The sequence below is a fragment of the Blennius ocellaris genome (genome assembly GCF_963422515.1).
Source record: "Blennius ocellaris genome assembly, contig: SCAFFOLD_234, whole genome shotgun sequence".
Taxonomy (NCBI): Eukaryota; Metazoa; Chordata; class Actinopteri; order Blenniiformes; family Blenniidae; genus Blennius; species Blennius ocellaris.
Window position 1 is genome coordinate 25,436 of NW_027662005.1, and position 19,846 is coordinate 45,281.

Sequence of the window (19,846 nt, forward strand, 5' to 3'; positions counted from 1 at the left end):
TTAGACTGTGTCGCCACGCGACCAGACTGTGGCGCCACGCGACCAGACTGTGTCGTCACGTGACCAGACTGTGTCGTCACGCGACCAGACTGTGTCGCCACGCGACCAGACCAGACTGCGGCGTCACGTGACCAGACTGTGTCGTCACGCGACCAGACTGTGGCGTCACGCGACCAGACTGTGTCGCCACGCGACCAGACCAGACTGCGGCATCACGTGACCAGACTGCGGCGTCACGTGACCAGACTGTGTCGTCACGCGACCAGACTGTGTCGTCACGCGACCAGACCAGACTGTGTCGTCACGTGACCAGACTGTGGCGTCACGTGACCAGACTGCGGCGTCACGCGACCAGACCAGACTGTGTCGTCACGTGACCAGACTGTGGCGTCACGTGACCAGACTGCGGCGCCACGTGACCAGACCAGACTGTGGCGCCACGCGACCAGACTGTGTCGTCACGTGACCAGACTGTGTCGCCACGCGACCAGACTGTGGCGTCACGTGACCAGACTGTGTGGCCATGTTGTGTCCCGTCCAGATAAGTTTGGCGTGGAGCGCTACCTGCACGCCGGCCGATGTTTGGACGCCTGCCCTGAGGCGTCCTACCACACGGCGGCGCGCCGCTGCGAGCTGTGCTCAGAGCACTGCCGCGTCTGCACCAACGCCAACCGCTGCCTGCGCTGCGACCCCCTGTACTACGTCTCCGACGGGCGCTGCGCCAAGCTGGAGTGTGGCGAAGGTAAAACCATCTCGCCTGTCCACCCCCACCTTGAGGTGTCCCGCCTTGTCTGTCTCATCCCGAGTCTTGTCTCCCATCAGGGGAGGTGGAGGATCCGGAGTACCACGACTGCATGGCGTGCCAGGAGGGCTGCAGGAAGTGTGTCCTGTGTAAGTCACCGATTGGTCGCCTGCGATAAGTTATGGTTGTCTCCAGAAGGAGCGCCGCCCTGGGGCATAGCGAGTTCTCCTCCCAGACCACACCCAGGGCATAGAGAGCTCTCCTCCCAGACCACACCCAGGGCATAGCGAGTTCTCCTCCCAGACCACACCCAGGGCATTGCATAGCAATCTCTCCCCCATAGCGAGCTCTCCCCCCATAGGGAGCTCTCCCCCCATAACGAGCACTCCCCCCATAGAGATCTCTCTTCCATAGCGATCTCTCCTCCATAGCGAGCTCTCCCCCCATAACGAGCACTCCCCCCATAGAGATCTCTCTTCCATAGCGATCTCTCCTCCATAGCGAGCTCTCCCCCCATAGAGAGCTCTCCCCCCATAGAAATCTCTCCCCCCATAGCGAGCTCTCCCCCATAGCGATCTCTCCTCCATAGCGAGCTCTCCCCCAAGAGCGAGCTCTCCCCCCATAGAAATCTCTCCCCCCATAGCAAGCTCTCCCCCCCTCCCCCCATAGCGAGCTCTCCCCCCACAGTAAGCTCTCCCCCAGACCACATCCACATTGAGAGAGTGTACTCTGCTCTCACCAGATAACCCCCGGCTCTGCCCCTCCTGCATCGACGGCTTCTACAAGTAAGGCCGGCGCCCGGCGCTGCCGCCATCTTGTGTGACCCTCCACCCTCTGCTCTCCCTCGCCACTCGTTTAACATCCTCGGTTTGCAGTGTGTGTGTGTGTGTGTGTGTGTGTGTGTGTGTGTGTGTGTGTGTGTGTGTGTGTGTGTGAGAAGCTCTGAGCTGCTGCCTCTGCCGTCAGGTTCCAGGACGGCTGCTACAAGTACTGCCCGGCGAAGACGTACCCCCTGGAGAGCGAGATGGCGTGCGCGCTGTGTGACCACGACTGTATGAGTTGTGACGAACACGAGTGCTACTGGTGTGAGACGGACCTCTTCCTCTCAGGTGAACCCGACGCCTGCTCGGGGGGGGGGGTTGACCTTGGTTGACCTTGGTTGACCTTGGTTGACCTTGGCACCCCTCACTCGATGATTTGACATCATCAAGCCAGCTATCTCGCGATGCTCTACCGAGTGCAGCTCTAGTTTCGTGCTGTTTTGTTGCTGTTTGTTTGGGATTGTTTTATTTCACTGCCTCCTGGACTTGCTGCCTTGCCTTTAGGCACTGCAGCACTGCGATCGCTCTGCGGCCCGTTGAAGAGGCGGAATGAATACATTTTGATTTGATTTGAACTTCACCTGAAACAGAAGATGGATCAACGTGTCCCTTGCTCCTCAGAGGGGAAGTGCGTCTCCGTCTGTCCCGACGGCTCCTTCGGGGACGAAGACTCGAACAACTGCGAGGAGTGCCACCCGGACTGCGCCACGTGCCGCGGCCCCCGGCACGCCGACTGCCTGTCGTGTGAGGATGGCAAGACGCTGCGCAGCGCCGAGTGTGTGTCCGACCACGACGACTGTCCCGTCAGGACCTTCCGCCGCGGTGAGACTTCAGACGGATTCGTCTTCTGTGAGGACAAGAAGGTTCAGCAGAGTTCTGCTGAACAAAATGACGTCATTTCCTTCGTCCAGCAGGTCCAACCAGCTGCTCTGCTGAACCTTCAGCTCTGCTCATGGTTCCAGCTCTCTAATCACGAACAGTCATATTTGAATCATATTTAGCTTCTAACATCACGACTGTCTGACGCCGCAGCTTGTTAAAATGTCGTAATGCACCTGAACGCATCACACAGCTCCTGCAGGTGAAACCAGACCAACATGGCTTCGAACAAAAACTCTTTTATTATGAAAGTTCAGAGGAAAGTTTCTGACAGCAGGAGGACAGGAAGGAACTGCAGCTGAAAAGTTAAAACGCTGCTTCACAAACGTGTGGCCTGCTGTGGGGGCGTGGCCTGTGGTGGGGGCGTGGCCTGGAAGTCAGCAGCGTCTTATCGGAGTATGAACAGTCGGGCCAAACAAAGGTTTTTTTGGGCAGCTTGCTGACGTCACTGCTGAACTTCCGTCTTGCTCTTACGCTAATTAGCGGGCGGGAGACGTCTTGGTTGTTGCTGGAAAGCGGCTGTGAGGAGATCAGAGGTTAACGCTGAGGTTAGAAACTAGTTCTGCTTCAACTCAGTTCATAGGAAATCACTGAGCCCTGAAAGGAAGACAGAATCACACTACTCTGAAAACTTCACACCTATGAAAAGCAGACGTGATTTCAAGGCCACAGCTTTTATTGATTTGTTGGCTTTACGGTCTTTACTCAAAGCTGAGATCAGATCTATTCAGTCCTCACCTCACCGCTGGCCAAGCAGCAAATAAGTTCTCATCTTAAAAAGCAGAGCGATAAATTCAACCACGGAGGAAAAACAAAGGTGCGGAACCCATAAGTCCACATTTATATGCGAGTGAGTCGCTTTTCTCCAGCTTTGAGGGAAAAAACTGTAAAACTGTCAAAAAAGATGTATTGAAAATACAAATTGAACAGATGGAAAGCAGACGTCTGATTTATTCTGGATGACTTCCAGTGAAGCAACACTTCTGCTAAATCTTTGCGAGGGTGAAACGACAAAGCGGCGCCAGATGAGCAGTTTGGCTCCATAATGGAAACGTAACAAGGTCACGACATGAAAACAACACCTCAGAAACGATGAACAGCGCAGAGGTTCTGCTATTGACCGTTTTAATATCACGTCGTCCTCTTGACCTTCAACCTCCCTGGAGCCACGTTTACTCTCTTTACACAACATTGCAACTGAAAACACTTGATCATTTTCATTCCACAAAAGTTTCATGTGGTGGAGTCGGACTTCTTTCAGAAAGTTGTGTGTTTCCATGGAGATGGAGCGTTTTGGTAAAGGATGGATCCACAGTGTCCATAAAAAACGAGTTTATTTATGAAAAAGTCCCGGGAGCAACAAGACGAGTTCAGACACAAGGGAAAAGGGTGGAAGTCATAACGACAGGCAGGATCACAGAGGGACAAGGCCATTGGTTGATTGGAAACGTGAGGCGAGACACAGACGGACCTGCGTTTCTACCAAACCCACATTTCCCCTCTACCCTTAAAGACAAATCTTTATTGATCCTGGTCTAGCAGCTGCTTCAGAGCTGCGAGACCACCAGAGACACAGTTTGTCCTCTGTGGGCGAGTCGCAGCTGCTTCATGTGGAAATGAGCCCAAATGCAGAGACATTTTAAAATACATGTAAACGTGGCCTGAAGTTGTGGCGGAGGTTGCTGAGGAGCCTGAGGAAGCTCACGATGCTTCTGATGATTTGAGTATGAAGCAGGAAGTGTCAGGAGGAACTCAGTCCATTCTCTAGATACATCAACCGAAAGGATCGGACTCATGGACGTGGCAGATCACTGGTAATAAGTCTGCTTGTTGCTGTGAGGAGTGATGAGGATGTTTGTCCCTGTCCCTCCATGGCGCTGGGCGTCCAGGCGAGGGACCGTGTGAGGACTGCCACCCGTCCTGCTGGTCTTGCTCTGGACCGGAGGACAACCAGTGCACCCAGTGTGCTCAAGGTCCGTCTCAGTCCTTTTGTCCTCCACATCCTGTCATAATGGTCCAATGAGGATCTGCTGCATTTCGTAATAACTTGTGATCTACTGCAACTGTGATTCCAAACTGCAGTTAAATGATTAAATACACTCAGTGCCACAGACAATACAGGGAAAGAAAGGCTGGCGGAGTCCTGCCTTCCACCGCTGCTATGCTGCAGGTCACTAGCATGATCACATTTCTTTCTCATGATTCCACATAGAACCCTGTGAAGGGCTGGATGTATTACATCGTGCACAAGTTATTACATTTCCTTAAACAGTGGAACAGCCACCTTTTGTCATAACAAAAATGTGGCGTTTGTACATGATGAGTTGAGGATGTGCTCCATTGTGACATAATGAGGCGATGACTGTTTGTCCTCCAGGTGGACTCCTGACGGTCCAGCAGACGTGTGTGTCCCAGTGTCCAGGCGGCTTCTTCCCAGACCGGAGGACAGGAGTGTGTGAGGCGTGTCCGGCCGGCTGCCTGCAGTGTGTGGACGGCGAGCGCTGCGTCCGCTGCCTGAGCTCCCGCCGGGCGCCGCTGCTGCTGCAGGACGGCCAGTGTGTGCAGGAGTGTGTGAGGTCAGCAGGAGTGTGTGTGTGAGGTCAGCAGGAGTGTGTGTGTGAGGTCAGCAGGAGTGTGTGTGTGAGGTCAGCAGGAGTGTGTGAGGTCAGCAGGAGTGTGTGTGTGAGGTCAGCAGGGGTGTGTGAGGTCAGCAGGGGTGTGTGAGGTCAGCAGGAGTGTGTGAGGTCAGCAGGAGTGTGTTTGTGAGGTCAGCAGGAGTGTGTGAGGTCAGCAGGAGTGTGTTTGTGAGGTCAGCAGGAGTGTGTTTGTGAGGTCAGCAGGAGTGTGTGTGTGAGGTCAGCAGGAGTGTGTTTGTGAGGTCAGCAGGAGTGTGTTTGTGAGGTCAGCAGGGGTGTGTGTGTGAGGTCAGCAGGAGTGTGTTTGTGAGGTCAGCAGGAGTGTGTGAGGTCAGCAGGAGTGTGTTTGTGAGGTCAGCAGGAGTGTGTGTGTGAGGTCAGCAGGAGTGTGTGAGGTCAGCAGGAGTGTGTGAGGTCAGCAGGAGTGTGTGTGTGAGGTCAGCAGGAGTGTGTGAGGTCAGCAGGAGTGTGTGAGGTCAGCAGGAGTGTGTGTGTGAGGTCAGCAGGAGTGTGTGAGGTCAGCAGGAGTGTGTGAGGTCAGCAGGGGTGTGTGTGTGAGGTCAGCAGGAGTGAGTGTGTGAGGTCAGCAGGAGTGAGTGTGTGAGGTCAGCAGGAGTGTGTGTGTGAGGTCAGCAGGAGTGTGTGTGTGAGGTCAGCAGGGGTGTGTGAGGTCAGCAGGAGTGTGTGAGGTCAGCAGGAGTGTGTGTGTGAGGTCAGCAGGGGTGTGTGAGGTCAGCAGGAGTGTGTGAGGTCAGCAGGAGTGTGTTTGTGAGGTCAGCAGGAGTGTGTGAGGTCAGCAGGAGTGTGTGTGTGAGGTCAGCAGGAGTGTGTTTGTGAGGTCAGCAGGAGTGTGTGAGGTCAGCAGGAGTGTGTTTGTGAGGTCAGCAGGAGTGTGTGAGGTCAGCAGGAGTGTGTGTGTGAGGTCAGCAGGAGTGTGTGAGGTCAGCAGGAGTGTGTTTGTGAGGTCAGCAGGAGTGTGTGAGGTCAGCAGGAGTGTGTGTGTGAGGTCAGCAGGAGTGTGTTTGTGAGGTCAGCAGGAGTGTGTGAGGTCAGCAGGAGTGTGTTTGTGAGGTCAGCAGGAGTGTGTTTGTGAGGTCAGCAGGAGTGTGTGAGGTCAGCAGGAGTGTGTGTGTGAGGTCAGCAGGGGTGTGTTTGTGAGGTCAGCAGGAGTGTGTTTGTGAGGTCAGCAGGAGTGTGTGAGGTCAGCAGGAGTGTGTTTGTGAGGTCAGCAGGAGTGTGTGTGTGAGGTCAGCAGGGGTGTGTTTGTGAGGTCAGCAGGAGTGTGTTTGTGAGGTCAGCAGGAGTGTGTGTGTGAGGTCAGCAGGGGTGTGTTTGTGAGGTCAGCAGGAGTGTGTTTGTGAGGTCAGCAGGAGTGTGTGAGGTCAGCAGGAGTGTGTTTGTGAGGTCAGCAGGAGTGTGTGTGTGAGGTCAGCAGGAGTGTGTGAGGTCAGCAGGAGTGTGTGTGTGAGGTCAGCAGGAGTGTGTGAGGTCAGCAGGAGTGTGTGTGTGAGGTCAGCAGGGGTGTGTGTGTGAGGTCAGCAGGAGTGTGTGAGGTCAGCAGGAGTGTGTGTGTGAGGTCAGCAGGAGTGTGTGAGGTCAGCAGGAGTGTGTGAGGTCAGCAGGAATGTGTGTGTGAGGTCAGCAGGAGTGTGTGTGTGAGGTCAGCAGGAGTGTGTGAGGTCAGCAGGAGTGTGTGAGGTCAGCAGGAGTGTGTGAGGTCAGCAGGAGTGTGTTTGTGAGGTCAGCAGGAGTGTGTGTGTGAGGTCAGCAGGAATGTGTGTGTGAGGTCAGCAGGAGTGTGTGAGGTCAGCAGGAGTGTGTGTGTGAGGTCAGCAGGAGTGTGTGTGTGAGGTCAGCAGGAGTGTGTGTGTGAGGTCAGCAGGAGTGTGTGAGGTCAGCAGGAGTGTGTGTGTGAGGTCAGCAGGGGTGTGTGTGTGAGGTCAGCAGGGGTGTGTTTGTGAGGTCAGCAGGAGTGTGTGTGTGAGGTCAGCAGGGGTGTGTGTGTGAGGTCAGCAGGGGTGTGTTTGTGAGGTCAGCAGGAGTGTGTGAGGTCAGCAGGAGTGTGTGTGTGAGGTCAGCAGGAGTGTGTGAGGTCAGCAGGAGTGTGTGAGGTCAGCAGGAGTGTGTGTGTGAGGTCAGCAGGAGTGTGTGAGGTCAGCAGGAGTGTGTGAGGTCAGCAGGAGTGTGTGTGTGAGGTCAGCAGGAGTGTGTGAGGTCAGCAGGAGTGTGTGAGGTCAGCAGGAGTGTGTGAGGTCAGCAGGAGTGTGTGAGGTCAGCATATATGCATATATATAATTAATGAGTAGTTTTCTGCCAAATGTCAGTCCTCCTCTACCTCAGAGCCAGTTATGACGAGCATATTTCATCTTTCTCAAATGCAGGAGAAAAATAAATAAAAACTCTTCAGCCCGGAAACACAGGATGAGAAAAAGTGTGTGTGTGTGTGTGTGTGTGTGTGTGTGTGTGTGTGTGTGTGTGTGTGTGTGTGTGTGTGTGTGTGTGTGTGTGTGTGTGTGTGTGTGTGTGTGTGTGTGTGTGTGTGTGTGTGTGTCCAGGGGTTACCCAGCAGGTCAGGTGTGTCGGAGCTGTGCGCTCGGCTGCGCCTCCTGCAGGAGGAACGCCACCGACTGCCTGGCCTGCGACCCGCCGCTGCTGCTTCACGGCCGGCGCTGCGTGGAGGCGTGTCCTCCGGCGGGCTGCCGGGCCTGTGAGTCGCCGGGGGAGTGCACAGGTACCGAACCATTACAGCCCCGTTGACAACGTCTCGGCCGTTCCCACACTGACGTGATGTCATTAACGTGCCGGGCCACAAGGGGCGCTGTTCTATGTGTTTCTAATGAAACCACACACCGACAGGAATATTCATCACGATACCTCTGATGTTTTCCTTCCTGTATGTGCAGATCCTGAGGAGGCGCATCACTCATGAAGTTTGATCTATTTTCACATCATTTGCACACTTTATGATAGTTATGAACACAAACATATAAATAAAACACTGCATGACTCTTTGTTTGTAGACAACAAAGTAGGTCGTACTCTGAACGGAAGTTGTCCTGGTCTAGTGGCTCCATTTCAACATTGAATGTGTCCGTCTTTCTTTTTTTGATTCAGATCAACCACAATATGTAAAATCAATAATACATTTTCAACTTTTCAACACCTCTTGATATTATTACATTTTCATTTGAGTTTAATCACTAAAGGTAATTTCTTTGACGTACAAAGAGTTCATCATCATGCAGTTTTTTTTTATGTTGTTTTATGTTTATGTTTTTATGTGAATAGAATTATTTTATTCTGTCCATGTTTGATTGAGTTCGACCTTTATGGACCAGAGAACATTAACGCAATGGAGAGAACCCAGCATTCACATTACAGGAGAACCTCAATTGTAGCTAATGTGGCTAATGTAGCTGATGTGGCTAATGTAGCTAATGTGGCTAATGCGGCTCATGTGGACATTCTGCTCTTCCCATTCAAACATTGTATTTGTTGACATGTTCGTTTGGACATTCAGGTCAGCCACGCAGCCGCTCGTCCCTTTTTTACTTTTTATTTTTCTTCTGTTTTCCTTTTCCATCTTTTGTCTTGTTTTTTCATTTTTCCTCTATTTCGTTTGTCTTATTTTCTTTTCTACTCGTCCTTCCTGCTGGTTGTCCTGCAGTAATAATGGTCCCTGTACCTGGAAGCATGTGGTCCATAGTCACATGTTGGGACTTGAACAGTGCTTCTGTGTGCAGGCTGCGAGGACAAGCACGTCCTGCAGGACGGCCGCTGCGTCCCGGACTGTCCCCAGAGCCACGTCCTGCAGGACGGCCGCTGCGTCCCGGACTGTCCCCAGAGCCACGTCCTGCAGGACGGCCGCTGCGTCCCGGACTGTCCCCAGAGCCACGTCCTGCAGGACGGCCGCTGCGTCCCGGACTGTCCCCAGAGCCACGTCCTGCAGGACGGCCGCTGCGTCCCGGACTGTCCCCAGAGCCACGTCCTGCAGGACGGCCGCTGCGTCCCGGACTGTCCCCAGAGCCACGTCCTGCAGGACGGCCGCTGCGTCCCGGACTGTCCCCAGAGCCACGTCCTGCAGGACGGCCGCTGCGTCCCGGACTGTCCCCAGAGCCACGTCCTGCAGGACGGCCGCTGCGTCCCGGACTGTCCCCAGAGCTTCTTCCAGGACGAAGAGCGAGGCCGCTGTTCTCGCTGTCACCCCGACTGCGCGCTGTGCGACGGGCCCAACGCCGACGACTGCAGCGCCTGCGCAGACCCGGAGGCAGCGCTGCAGGGCGGGGCGTGTCTGGCGGCCTGCGGTGCACAGACCTACAGGGACACCGTGACGGGAGACTGCAGAGGTACGGCGCCCAACCACACCTTCACCTGCGCTAACGGTCCTCTGCTCTAACTTTGTGCCGCTGATTGGAGACGTTTGTTCTGCTGCAGCGACACCAGCTGCAAGAAAATATCATGACAGCTGAGCTGCAACGCATTTATTTAACTTTTCTGTCCTTCACACACCTTCTGTTATATGATGATGATGGATGATGGATGGATGGTGGATGATGGATGATGGATGATGGATGATGGTGGATGATGGATGATGATGGATGGTGGATGATGGATGATGGATGATGGATGATGGATGATGGATGATGGATGAGGATGGATTGATGGATGATGATGGATGATGGTGGATGATGGATGATGGATGATGGTGGATGATGGATGATGGATGATGGATGATGGTGGATGATGGATGATGGATGATGGATGATGATGGATGATGGATGATGGATGATGGATGATGGATGATGGTGGATGATGGATGATGGATGATGGATGATGGATGATGGATGATGGATGATGGATGATGGATGATAAGTAGTTAAAATATAATACAAATAGCAGATTCAGATAACTTTTTATTCTGCCTCCTCGGATCTTTTCACTTTCTATTGTATCTGTTGGATTTTATTGTGGTGAGTAATTCTGAGGCCATTTCCTTCTGGGATCAATCAAGTGTTTTCTGTTATTAAAAACTTTAAAGCAGTTCAAAGCACAGGAGAACCTGTATATGTGTGTGCAGCCTGCCACGCCTCCTGCCAGTCGTGCTCGGGGCCGGACGCCGCCTCCTGCACCGGCTGCAGGGAGGACCGGAGGCCGGACCCCTCGGGTCGCTGCCCGGCGCCGTCGGCCGGCCGCTGCCCGCCTCAGCAGTACGCCGACGGCGCCGGGCAGTGCCACGCCTGCCACAAGTACTGCCAGCGCTGCTGGGGTCCCGGGAGGAGCCAGTGCCTGAGCTGCAGCGCCGCTCACCTGCTGCTGAGTGAGTCACCTGGAGACGCCGCCGCCCTGAGGCTCTCCACGCCGCTCGCTCACGCCCTCCTCTGTTTGCTGCTCCAGACGGCTCCTGCGTGGATGTTTGCCCAACGGGTTTCTACCAGGACGGCCAGCGCTGCGACGCCTGCCACGCTTCCTGTCAGTCCTGCGTCGGGAGGCGGAGCCACCAGTGCCTGACCTGCAGAGCTCACCTGTTCCGAGAGGCCAAGGAGTGTGTGGAGAGCTGCCAGCCCAGGTAGGTTGACCAACGTCACGGTTAGCTCCGCCCCCTTTACCTGATGCTACGCTGAATGCTGTTGTTGTCATGTTGGGCCACCAGTGGCTGCTGTTACACTGACTGTCAAAATAAAACCACCAAGTTAGAGTGTTATTACGGTGACTGTCAAAATAAAACCACCAAGTTAGAGTGTTATTACGGTGACTGTCAAAATAAAACTACCAAGTTAGAGTGTTATTACGGTGACTGTCAAAATAAAACTACCAAGTTAGAGTGTTATTACGGTGACTGTCAAAATAAAACTACCAAGTTAGAGTGTTATTATGGTGACTGTCAAAATAAAACCCCCGAGTTGGATTGTTATTATGATGACTGTCAAAATAAAACTACCAAGCTGGATTGTTATTACAGTGACTGTCAAAATAAAAGCATGTTCTCTGCTGTGTGTGTGTGCTTTCAATAGTAAAATTAACAACAGCACCCACTAGTGGCCAGACATACTAACTCTCTAACTAAACAGTGTTATTGAGTCGCCGCCCAGCAGCTTCCTCTTCCTCCTCCTGATGTTTCTTTACTTTCTGTGATTCTAATAATGTATGTCTACCCTGTTAGGAGTTTCTCCTCTGAGGGTATCTGATCTCATTTGGTGTGATTGACTCTAATCCCTCGCCGCTCCGGACCGTCTGTGGATCAGTCGCTATGGAAACGCCGCCTCCAGGACGTGCGACAGCTGCGACCCGAGCTGCGGCGAGTGCATGGGCGGCGGCGAGGACGGCTGCCTGAGCTGCGCGCCGGGCCTGCTCTACCTGCGGCGGGAGGGCCGCTGTCTGCCGTCCTGCCCGGGCGGGCACTACCACCACGCCGCGCACCAAACCTGCGAGCCCTGCCACGCCACCTGCAGGACGTGTTCCGGTACGACACGCCGCTCTGACGTCGGAGCGCCGCTTCCTCCCACAATCATGTTGTGTCCTGAACAGAACAATGTCGGATGATCCACATAAAGTGTTGACCTGTAGTCGCTCCAGACGAGACCTTGGCGAAGAGACCTTGGTGACGAGATCTTGGCGACGAGACCTTGGCGAGGAGACCTTGGCGAGGAGACCTTGGCGACGAGACTTTGGCGAGGAGACCTTGGCGAGGAGACCTTGGCGAGGAGACCTTGGCGACGAGACTTTGGCGACGAGACCTTGGCGAGGAGACCTTGGCGACGAGACCATGGCGACGAGACTTTGGTGACGAGACCTTGGCGAGGAGACCTTGGCGACGAGACTTTGGTGACGAGACCTTGGCGACGAGACTTTGGCGACGAGACCTTGGCGAGGAGACCTTGGCGACGAGACTTTGGTGACGAGACCTTGGCGAGGAGACCTTGGCGACGAGACCTTGGCGACGAGACTTTGGCGACGAGACCTTGGCGAGGAGACTTTGGTGACGAGACCTTGGCGAGGAGACCTTGGCGACGAGACTTTGGTGACGAGACCTTGGCGAGGAGACCTTGGCGAGGAGACCATGGCGACGAGACTTTGGTGACGAGACCTTGGCGAGGAGACCTTGGCGACGAGACTTTGGTGACGAGACCTTGGCGACGAGACCTTGGCGACGAGACCATGGCGACGAGACCTTGGCGACAAGACCTTGGTGACAAGACCTTGGCGACGAGACCTTGGTGACGAGACCTTGGCGACGAGACCTTGGCGAAGGAGACCGTGGCGATGAGAACCTTCTCTCTAAAACTTTATCTCAAGAACCTTCTCTGTAGAACCTTCTCTGTAGAACCTTCTCTCAAGAACCTTCTCTGTAGAACCTTCTCTCTAGAATCTTCTCTCTATATCTCTGGAATTCCTCATGTGACTTCCTCGTAACTCCAGAGGATCCCAGTGTAAAGAGAATGAAGGAATAGAATAATAGAATAATTGTAGTTCTGGATGCTTTGACCTGTTTCACCAGATTCTGGTCTTAGTTTAATGTCAAAGCCCCGGGACACGAGGACCAGAAGACATGAGGACCAGAGGACCAGGCTAACAGGTGTGTCCTCTATCCCTGCAGGAGGCGTCTCTGAGTCATGCGACTCCTGCTACCCAGGGTTCCAGCTGTCGGAGCGCCGCTGTGAGTCCATGTGTGACGTGGGACAGTTTCCTGCAGTCAAGGTAGGAAGACAGAAACTCCGTCAACTTGTAAAGATGTGAAATGTCCGGAGTACAAAGTCCAGGTCCTTTGGTTGTTGAAGGAAGTGAAGACCAAGAGCTCCAGAATCCTCCAAACTGCAAAATGGCCCAGTAAATACCCCTTCTGTTCATGTGACATAATAACAAACATGGCGGCCTCCGTGGGGGCGTGGCTAACAACATCCAGCTCCTCTTCTGTCCATACGAATGTCGGCATCCCTCGATCGTTTTAATGTTTGCAGCGTTTTGTTTTCTGTGGAGTCTCATTACAAAAACCAACCAACAGCGCCACCAGGTGGCCTGGCATGCTCACTACATTGTTTCAGTGCCTTTGGTGTGCAAAGGTGAAGCTTTTCTCAAACAAAGGAGGAAAATTTGGCGTCTAAACAAGTTCTGAAGCAATTTCAAGTGAGAAGTTTCACAATATCTGTTTCCACCCAAACCCTGAAACAGTTGAGCAAAGAATTGTTGCAGTTGTGTTGCTTCTGCTTCAACTCAGGATGGAGCACCTCCAGAAAGTGTTGTTCTCACCCGTTTCCATGGCGACAGAGCTCAGTTCATTTCCAAATATGTTTTCAGTGAGTCCGAGTATCGCTGTCATGGAAATGGACACCCAAAATGCTTCGAGGGCTCTGAGGGCGCCGCCCCTTCACCTCTCAGTTTGATCAGTTCCCCAATGTTTTTCACGCCGGTGACTCGGCGCAACCTCTGCAGGGTTCTGGTCACTGTATAGAGTTCTGGTCATTCTGCAGGGTTCTGGTCACTGTATAGAGTTCTGGTCATTCTGTAGGGTTCTGGTCACTGTATAGAGTTCTGGTCATTCTGTAGGGTTCTGGTCACTCTGCAGGGTTCTGGTCACTGTATAGAGTTCCGGTCATTCTACAGGGTTCTGGTCACTCTGTAGGGTTCTGGTCATTCTGCAGGGTTCCGGTCACTCTATAGGGTTCCGGTCTCTCTGTAGGGTTCTGGTCACTCTGTAGGGTTCTGGTCACTCTGCAGAGTTCTGGTCACTGTATAGAGTTCCGGTCACTCTGCAGGGTTCTGGTCACTGTATAGAGTTCCGGTCATTCTACAGGGTTCTGGTCACTCTGTAGGGTTCTGGTCATTCTGCAGGGTTCCGGTCACTCTATAGGGTTCCGGTCACTCTGCAGGGTTCCGGTCACTCCATTGTTTTTTTTCACACCAGTCACTCTGCAGGGTTCTTGTCACTGTATAGGGTTCCGGTCACTCTGTAGGGTTCTGGTCATTCTGCAGGGTTCCGGTCACTCTATAGGGTTCCGGTCTCTCTGTAGGGTTCTGGTCACTCTGTAGGGTTCTGGTCACTCAGTAGGGTTCTGGTCACTGTATAGAGTTCCGGTCATTCTGCAGGGTTCTGGTCACTGTATAGAGTTCTGGTCATTCTGTAGGGTTCTGGTCACTGTATAGAGTTCTGGTCATTCTGTAGGGTTCTGGTCACTCTGTAGGGTTCTGGTCACTCTGCAGGGTTCTGGTCACTGTATAGAGTTCCGGTCATTCTACAGGGTTCTGGTCACTCTGTAGGGTTCTGGTCATTCTGCAGGGTTCCGGTCACTCTATAGGGTTCCGGTCTCTCTGTAGGGTTCTGGTCACTCTGTAGGGTTCTGGTCACCCTGTAGGGTTCTGGTCACTCTGCAGAGTTCTGGTCACTGTATAGAGTTCCGGTCATTCTGCAGGGTTCTGGTCACTGTATAGAGTTCCGGTCATTCTACAGGGTTCTGGTCACTCTGTAGGGTTCTGGTCATTCTGCAGGGTTCCGGTCACTCTATAGGGTTCCGGTCACTCTGCAGGGTTCCGGTCACTCCACTGTTTTTTTCACACCAGTCACTCTGCAGGTTTCTTGTCACTGTATAGGGTTCCGGTCACTCTGTAGGGTTCTGGTCATTCTGCAAGGTTCCGGTCACTCTGTAGGGTTCTGGTCATTCTGCAGGGTTCCGGTCACTCTATAGGGTTCCGGTCACTCTGTAGGGTTCTGGTCATTCTGCAGGGTTCCGGTCACTCTATAGGGTTCCGGTCACTCTGTAGGGTTCTGGTCATTCTGCAAGGTTCCGGTCACTCTGTAGGGTTCTGGTCATTCTGCAGGGTTCCGGTCACTCTATAGGGTTCCGGTCACTCTGTAGGGTTCTGGTCATTCTGCAGGGTTCCGGTCACTCTATAGGGTTCCGGTCACTCTGTAGGGTTCTGGTCATTCTGCAAGGTTCCGGTCACTCTATAGGGTTCCGGTCATTCTGCAGGGTTCCGGTCACTCCATTGTTTTTTTCACACCAGTCACTCTGCAGGGTTCTTGTCACTGTATAGGGTTCCGGTCACTCTGTAGGGTTCTGGTCATTCTGCAAGGTTCCAGTCACTCTATAGGGTTCCGGTCTCTCTGTAGGGTTCTGGTCACTCTGTAGGGTTCTGGTCACTGTATAGAGTTCCGGTCATTCTGCAGGGTTCTGGTCACTGTATAGAGTTCCGGTCATTCTGCAGGGTTCTGGTCACTCTGCAGGGTTCTGGTCACTGTATAGAGTTCCGGTCATTCTACAGGGTTCTGGTCACTCTGTAGGGTTCCGGTCTCTCTGTAGGGTTCTGGTCACTCTGTAGGGTTCTGGTCACTCTGCAGAGTTCTGGTCACTGTATAGAGTTCCGGTCATTCTGCAGGGTTCTGGTCACTGTATAGAGTTCCGGTCATTCTACAGGGTTCCGGTCACTCTGTAGGGTTCTGGTCATTCTGCAGGGTTCCGGTCACTCTGTAGGGTTCCGGTCACTCTGCAGGGTTCCGGTCACTCCACTGTTTTTTTCACACCAGTCACTCTGCAGGGTTCTTGTCACTGTATAGGGTTCCGGTCACTCTGTAGGGTTCTGGTCATTCTGCAAGGTTCCGGTCACTCTGTAGGGTTCTGGTCACTCTGCAGGGTTCCGGTCACTCCATTGTTTTTTTCACACCAGTCACTCTGCAGGGTTCTTGTCACTGTATAGGGTTCCGGTCACTCTGTAGGGTTCTGGTCACTCTGCAAGGTTCCGGTCACTCTGTAGGGTTCTGGTCATTCTGCAGGGTTCCGGTCACTCTGTAGCGTTCTGGTCACTCTGCAGGGTTCTGGTCACTCCTGTGAGGACTGCCACGGCTCCTGTCTGGAGTGTTGGGGGTCCGGCCCCTCCAACTGCACCATGTGTCCTGCCGGAGCCATCCTGGAAGCCGGGGGGCGCTGTCTGCTCTGCTGCGGCGGCGAGGAGGAAGAGGAGGAAGAGGAGGAAGAGGAGGGCCGGATGGAGCAGCAGGACTGTTGTAACTGCACTGAGACTCGAGGTCGGCGGACGTTTCAACTCAACACGCTTACTTTTATCGGCTTCAACCACTTTTTACAGTCAGCCCCAAACTTCAAAATAAAAGTCCTTGTTTATTAAACATTACACCAAAAGCTGATTTCAGGAATAAGCTACATTAGAGTTTAGTGGGCTTTCAAAATGCATTTCAAAATGTTAAAACATTCAAAATGTATTTTTGATCAGTATTTAAAGGAACAGAGACCATGAGAGGGCGACGTCCCGATCAATGCTGCTTGCAGCATTAATTCATTAATTAATTATTGTATTTATATTATTATTTGGTTTGTATGTATGTCTTCGGAAATCTTTGGAAAAACTACTCAGTACACACCTGAATTCCATGAAATCTTCAGGGATGATTTGTCGTCATCAAGGATCAGTCATTAGATTCTAGGACGTTAACGACTAAACATTTCAGAATAAATCTTTAAAACCATTAAAATCTGACCCATACAAAGTGGATGAGAGGCTCCTCATGGAATAGATCAAAGGAGATCAGCGTCTGTTGCCATGGAGCTGCTTAGAGTTTCACAGTGATGTAGCGAACGGACAGACTAGTTAGCATCAATATCAGCTAATGGCTATCATGCTAGTGATGCTAACTTGGTTCCACAAACAAATGTGGTGTTGGGGAATCACACGCTCTACCGAGTGTAGCTCTAGATTATTCATTCATTGGTTTGTATGCATTTTACCACATTTTCGCACAAACTATTCACCCGAAGTGCGTGAAAGTTTCAAACAGATTTGTCATCATTCCAGGACCAATCACTTTTATTTTGGAACATTAATGGCAAACTGTTTCCGAATAAATCCAAAATGCAGTGAAAATATTTCCCACGCAATGCAGTTGAAAGAGTGAAGGTTGGAGGTAATGTGTAGAGCGGATCGTTCTCTGCTGCACGTGTGTGCGTTCATTACTAAAACAAACAACTGTGCCCCCTAGTGGCCAGACATGAGAGCTACATCATTGTCCAAAGCCTGCAGTCTCAACGTGTTTCCTGTGCAGCTGCAGGCGAGTGCGTCCTCGGTACCAAGCTGCCGTCCAGGATCCAGGAGGAAGAGGAAGACCGAGGCAACATGGCCGTCTTCATCGTGGCCTGCGTGTTGCTGGTGCTCGTCCTGGTGGCCGTCGTTTTCCTCGTCCGACACTCGCGCTCCAAGAACCGGCCGTCCGACCTGCCGCCGCGTGGCTACGAGAAGCTGGGCTCCGGCGGCGGGAGGCACAGTGGCTATAGCTCCGCCTCTTCTGCGCCGTACGGCGGCCGGGCCGGCTCCTCCTTCCAGGAGGCTCAGCTGGTCGACCTCGGCGAGCGGCGGGGGAACAAGGACAAAGACGACGAGGACGAGGACGACGAGGACATCGTGTACATGGGCCAGGACGGCACTGTGTACAGGAAGTTCCGCTACGGACAGCTGGGCGGCGACGACGACGGGGACGAGCTGGAGTACGACGACGAGAGCTACGCCTTCCGCTGAAGGCAGACGACTCTGGGTTCGTCTCTCGCCACCACCCGGTGAACCTCACCCTCCACCAGACCCCGGAGAACCTCACCCTCCACCCCTCCACCAGAGCCGAGCGAACCTCACCCTCCACCCCTCCACCAGACCCCGGAGAACCTCACCCTCCACCCCTCCACCAGACCCCGGAGAACCTCACCCTCCACCTCTCCACCAGACCCCGGAGAACCTCACCCTCCACCTCTCCACCAGACCCCGGAGAACCTCACCCTCCACCCCTCCACCAGAGCCGAGCGAACCTCACCCTCCACCCCTCCACCAGACCCCGGAGAACCTCACCCTCCACCTCTCCACCAGACCCCGGAGAACCTCACCCTCCACCTCTCCACCAGACCCCGGAGAACCTCACCCTCCACCCCTCCACCAGACCCCGGAGAACCTCACCCTCCACCTCTCCACCAGACCCCGGAGAACCTCACCCTCCACCCCTCCACCAGACCCCGGAGAACCTCACCCTCCACCTCTCCACCAGACCCCGGAGAACCTCACCCTCCACCCCTCCACCAGACCCCGGAGAACCTCACCCTCCACCCCTCCACCCCTCCACCCCTCCACCAGAGCCTGAGGAACCTCACCCTCCACCCCTCCACCCCTCCACCAGAGCCTGGGGAGCCTCACCCTCCACCCCTCCACCCCTCCACCCCTCCACCAGAGCCTGGGGAACCTCACCCTCCACCCCTCCACCCCTCCACCCCTCCACCCCTCCACCAGAGCCTGGGGAACCTCACCCTCCACCCCTCCACCCCTCCACCAGAGCCTGGGGAACCTCACCCTCCACCCCTCCACCCTCCACCAGAGCCTGGGGAACCTCACCCTCCACCCCTCCACCCCTCCACCCTCCACCAGAGCCTGGGGAACCTCACCCTCCACCCCTCCACCCCTCCACCCCTCCACCAGAGCCTGGGGAACCTCACCCTCCACCCTCCACCAGAGCCTGGGGAACCTCACCCTCCACCCCTCCACCCCTCCACCCTCCACCAGAGCCTGGGGAACCTCACCCTCCACCCCTCCACCCCTCCACCCTCCACCAGAGCCTGGGGAACCTCACCCTCCACCCCTCCACCCTCCACCAGAGCCTGGGGAACCTCACCCTCCACCCCTCCACCCCTCCACCCCTCCACCCCTCCACCAGAGCCTGGGGAACCTCACCCTCCACCCCTCCACCCTCCACCAGAGCCTGGGGAACCTCACCCTCCACCCCTCCACCCCTCCACCCTCCACCAGAGCCTGGGGAACCTCACCCTCCACCCCTCCACCCTCCACCAGAGCCTGGGGAACCTCACCCTCCACCCCTCCACCCCTCCACCCCTCCACCCCTCCACCCCTCCACCCTCCACCAGAGCCTGGGGAACCTCACCCTCCACCCCTCCACCCCTCCACCCTCCACCAGAGCCTGGGGAACCAGCCGGTCCACAGGGAGAAACACAAACATCCATGTTTTCATGTAATGAATCTTTGTTTGTTAAGAGTCTGACGATCACCTGCACATGTAAAACCATTCATCCTATTACTCCTTTTCCTCTGTTGTGGTGTTTCTCTTGTTCTCTTTGAATAAAGTGTTTTAAAACGACGAATCCGACTGGAGGAACTCTGACAGGAACAAACTGGATTAAAAAGGACAGTGTCCTCCTTGGCTAAAAGCAGTGTAGAAACAAGTAATGAATATTGAAATATATAAGAGTACAGGCAGATAAGAATAAAATTAGACGTCAAATAGTGTAGTCATCAGTTAAGACGAGTATAAAGTCAGGACCTAAAAGACAGAAAACAGAATCAAGTGGAAGAGAGTAAAGAGCAGTCCGTCTTGTCTTCTTGTCGTTCGTCCCAATCAGTCGTTTTGATTGAACTGCCAAACAAACACCTGCTTCAACCTCAAAGCTTCTGGGTTCTTCTTGTCGTCACGTCAACTCACCCAACAATCTGCACATGGTAACCTTCACGCTGTGTCCAGTCCTTCTGTCCATGTTGTCCAGTGCAGCTGGCAGTGGACAGACGGAGACAAGGAGCAGCCGTCCACCAATACTCATCCCCTTTAAAAACTTTATACTTCTTCCTTCAGCTCGTTTTCACTCAGAGAGGAATCGTCTAGAAAAAGAGTCTAAGGTACGAAAACATTACTGTGAAAGCTACAGTCGCCACTGCACCGGAGCTGAAGAGCCACGTCGTCCTGAAAACATTACTGTGAAAGCTACAGTCACCGCTGCACCGGAGCT

General features: G+C 53.8%; 1 protein-coding gene across 1 annotated transcript in view; it reads left to right on the forward strand.

Annotated features, from left to right (window-relative positions):
* Positions 1 to 17,591, forward strand: part of pcsk5a (proprotein convertase subtilisin/kexin type 5a) — a gene marked incomplete at both ends in the record, with an annotated part of 41,010 nt that extends 23,419 nt beyond the window's left edge. Inside the window, 15 exons of the mRNA XM_080521907.1 lie at positions 542 to 742; positions 823 to 891; positions 1,485 to 1,527; positions 1,709 to 1,851; positions 2,185 to 2,385; positions 4,332 to 4,415; positions 4,820 to 4,985; positions 7,691 to 7,809; positions 8,822 to 9,424; positions 10,156 to 10,395; positions 10,473 to 10,644; positions 11,321 to 11,538; positions 12,673 to 12,773; positions 15,879 to 16,092; positions 17,128 to 17,591. Coding sequence (XP_080378033.1) covers positions 542 to 742; positions 823 to 891; positions 1,485 to 1,527; positions 1,709 to 1,851; positions 2,185 to 2,385; positions 4,332 to 4,415; positions 4,820 to 4,985; positions 7,691 to 7,809; positions 8,822 to 9,424; positions 10,156 to 10,395; positions 10,473 to 10,644; positions 11,321 to 11,538; positions 12,673 to 12,773; positions 15,879 to 16,092; positions 17,128 to 17,591 — 3,038 coding nt within the window. The remainder of the gene's footprint in view (positions 1 to 541; positions 743 to 822; positions 892 to 1,484; positions 1,528 to 1,708; positions 1,852 to 2,184; positions 2,386 to 4,331; positions 4,416 to 4,819; positions 4,986 to 7,690; positions 7,810 to 8,821; positions 9,425 to 10,155; positions 10,396 to 10,472; positions 10,645 to 11,320; positions 11,539 to 12,672; positions 12,774 to 15,878; positions 16,093 to 17,127) is intronic.
* Between the last annotated feature and the right edge of the window lie 2,255 nt (positions 17,592 to 19,846).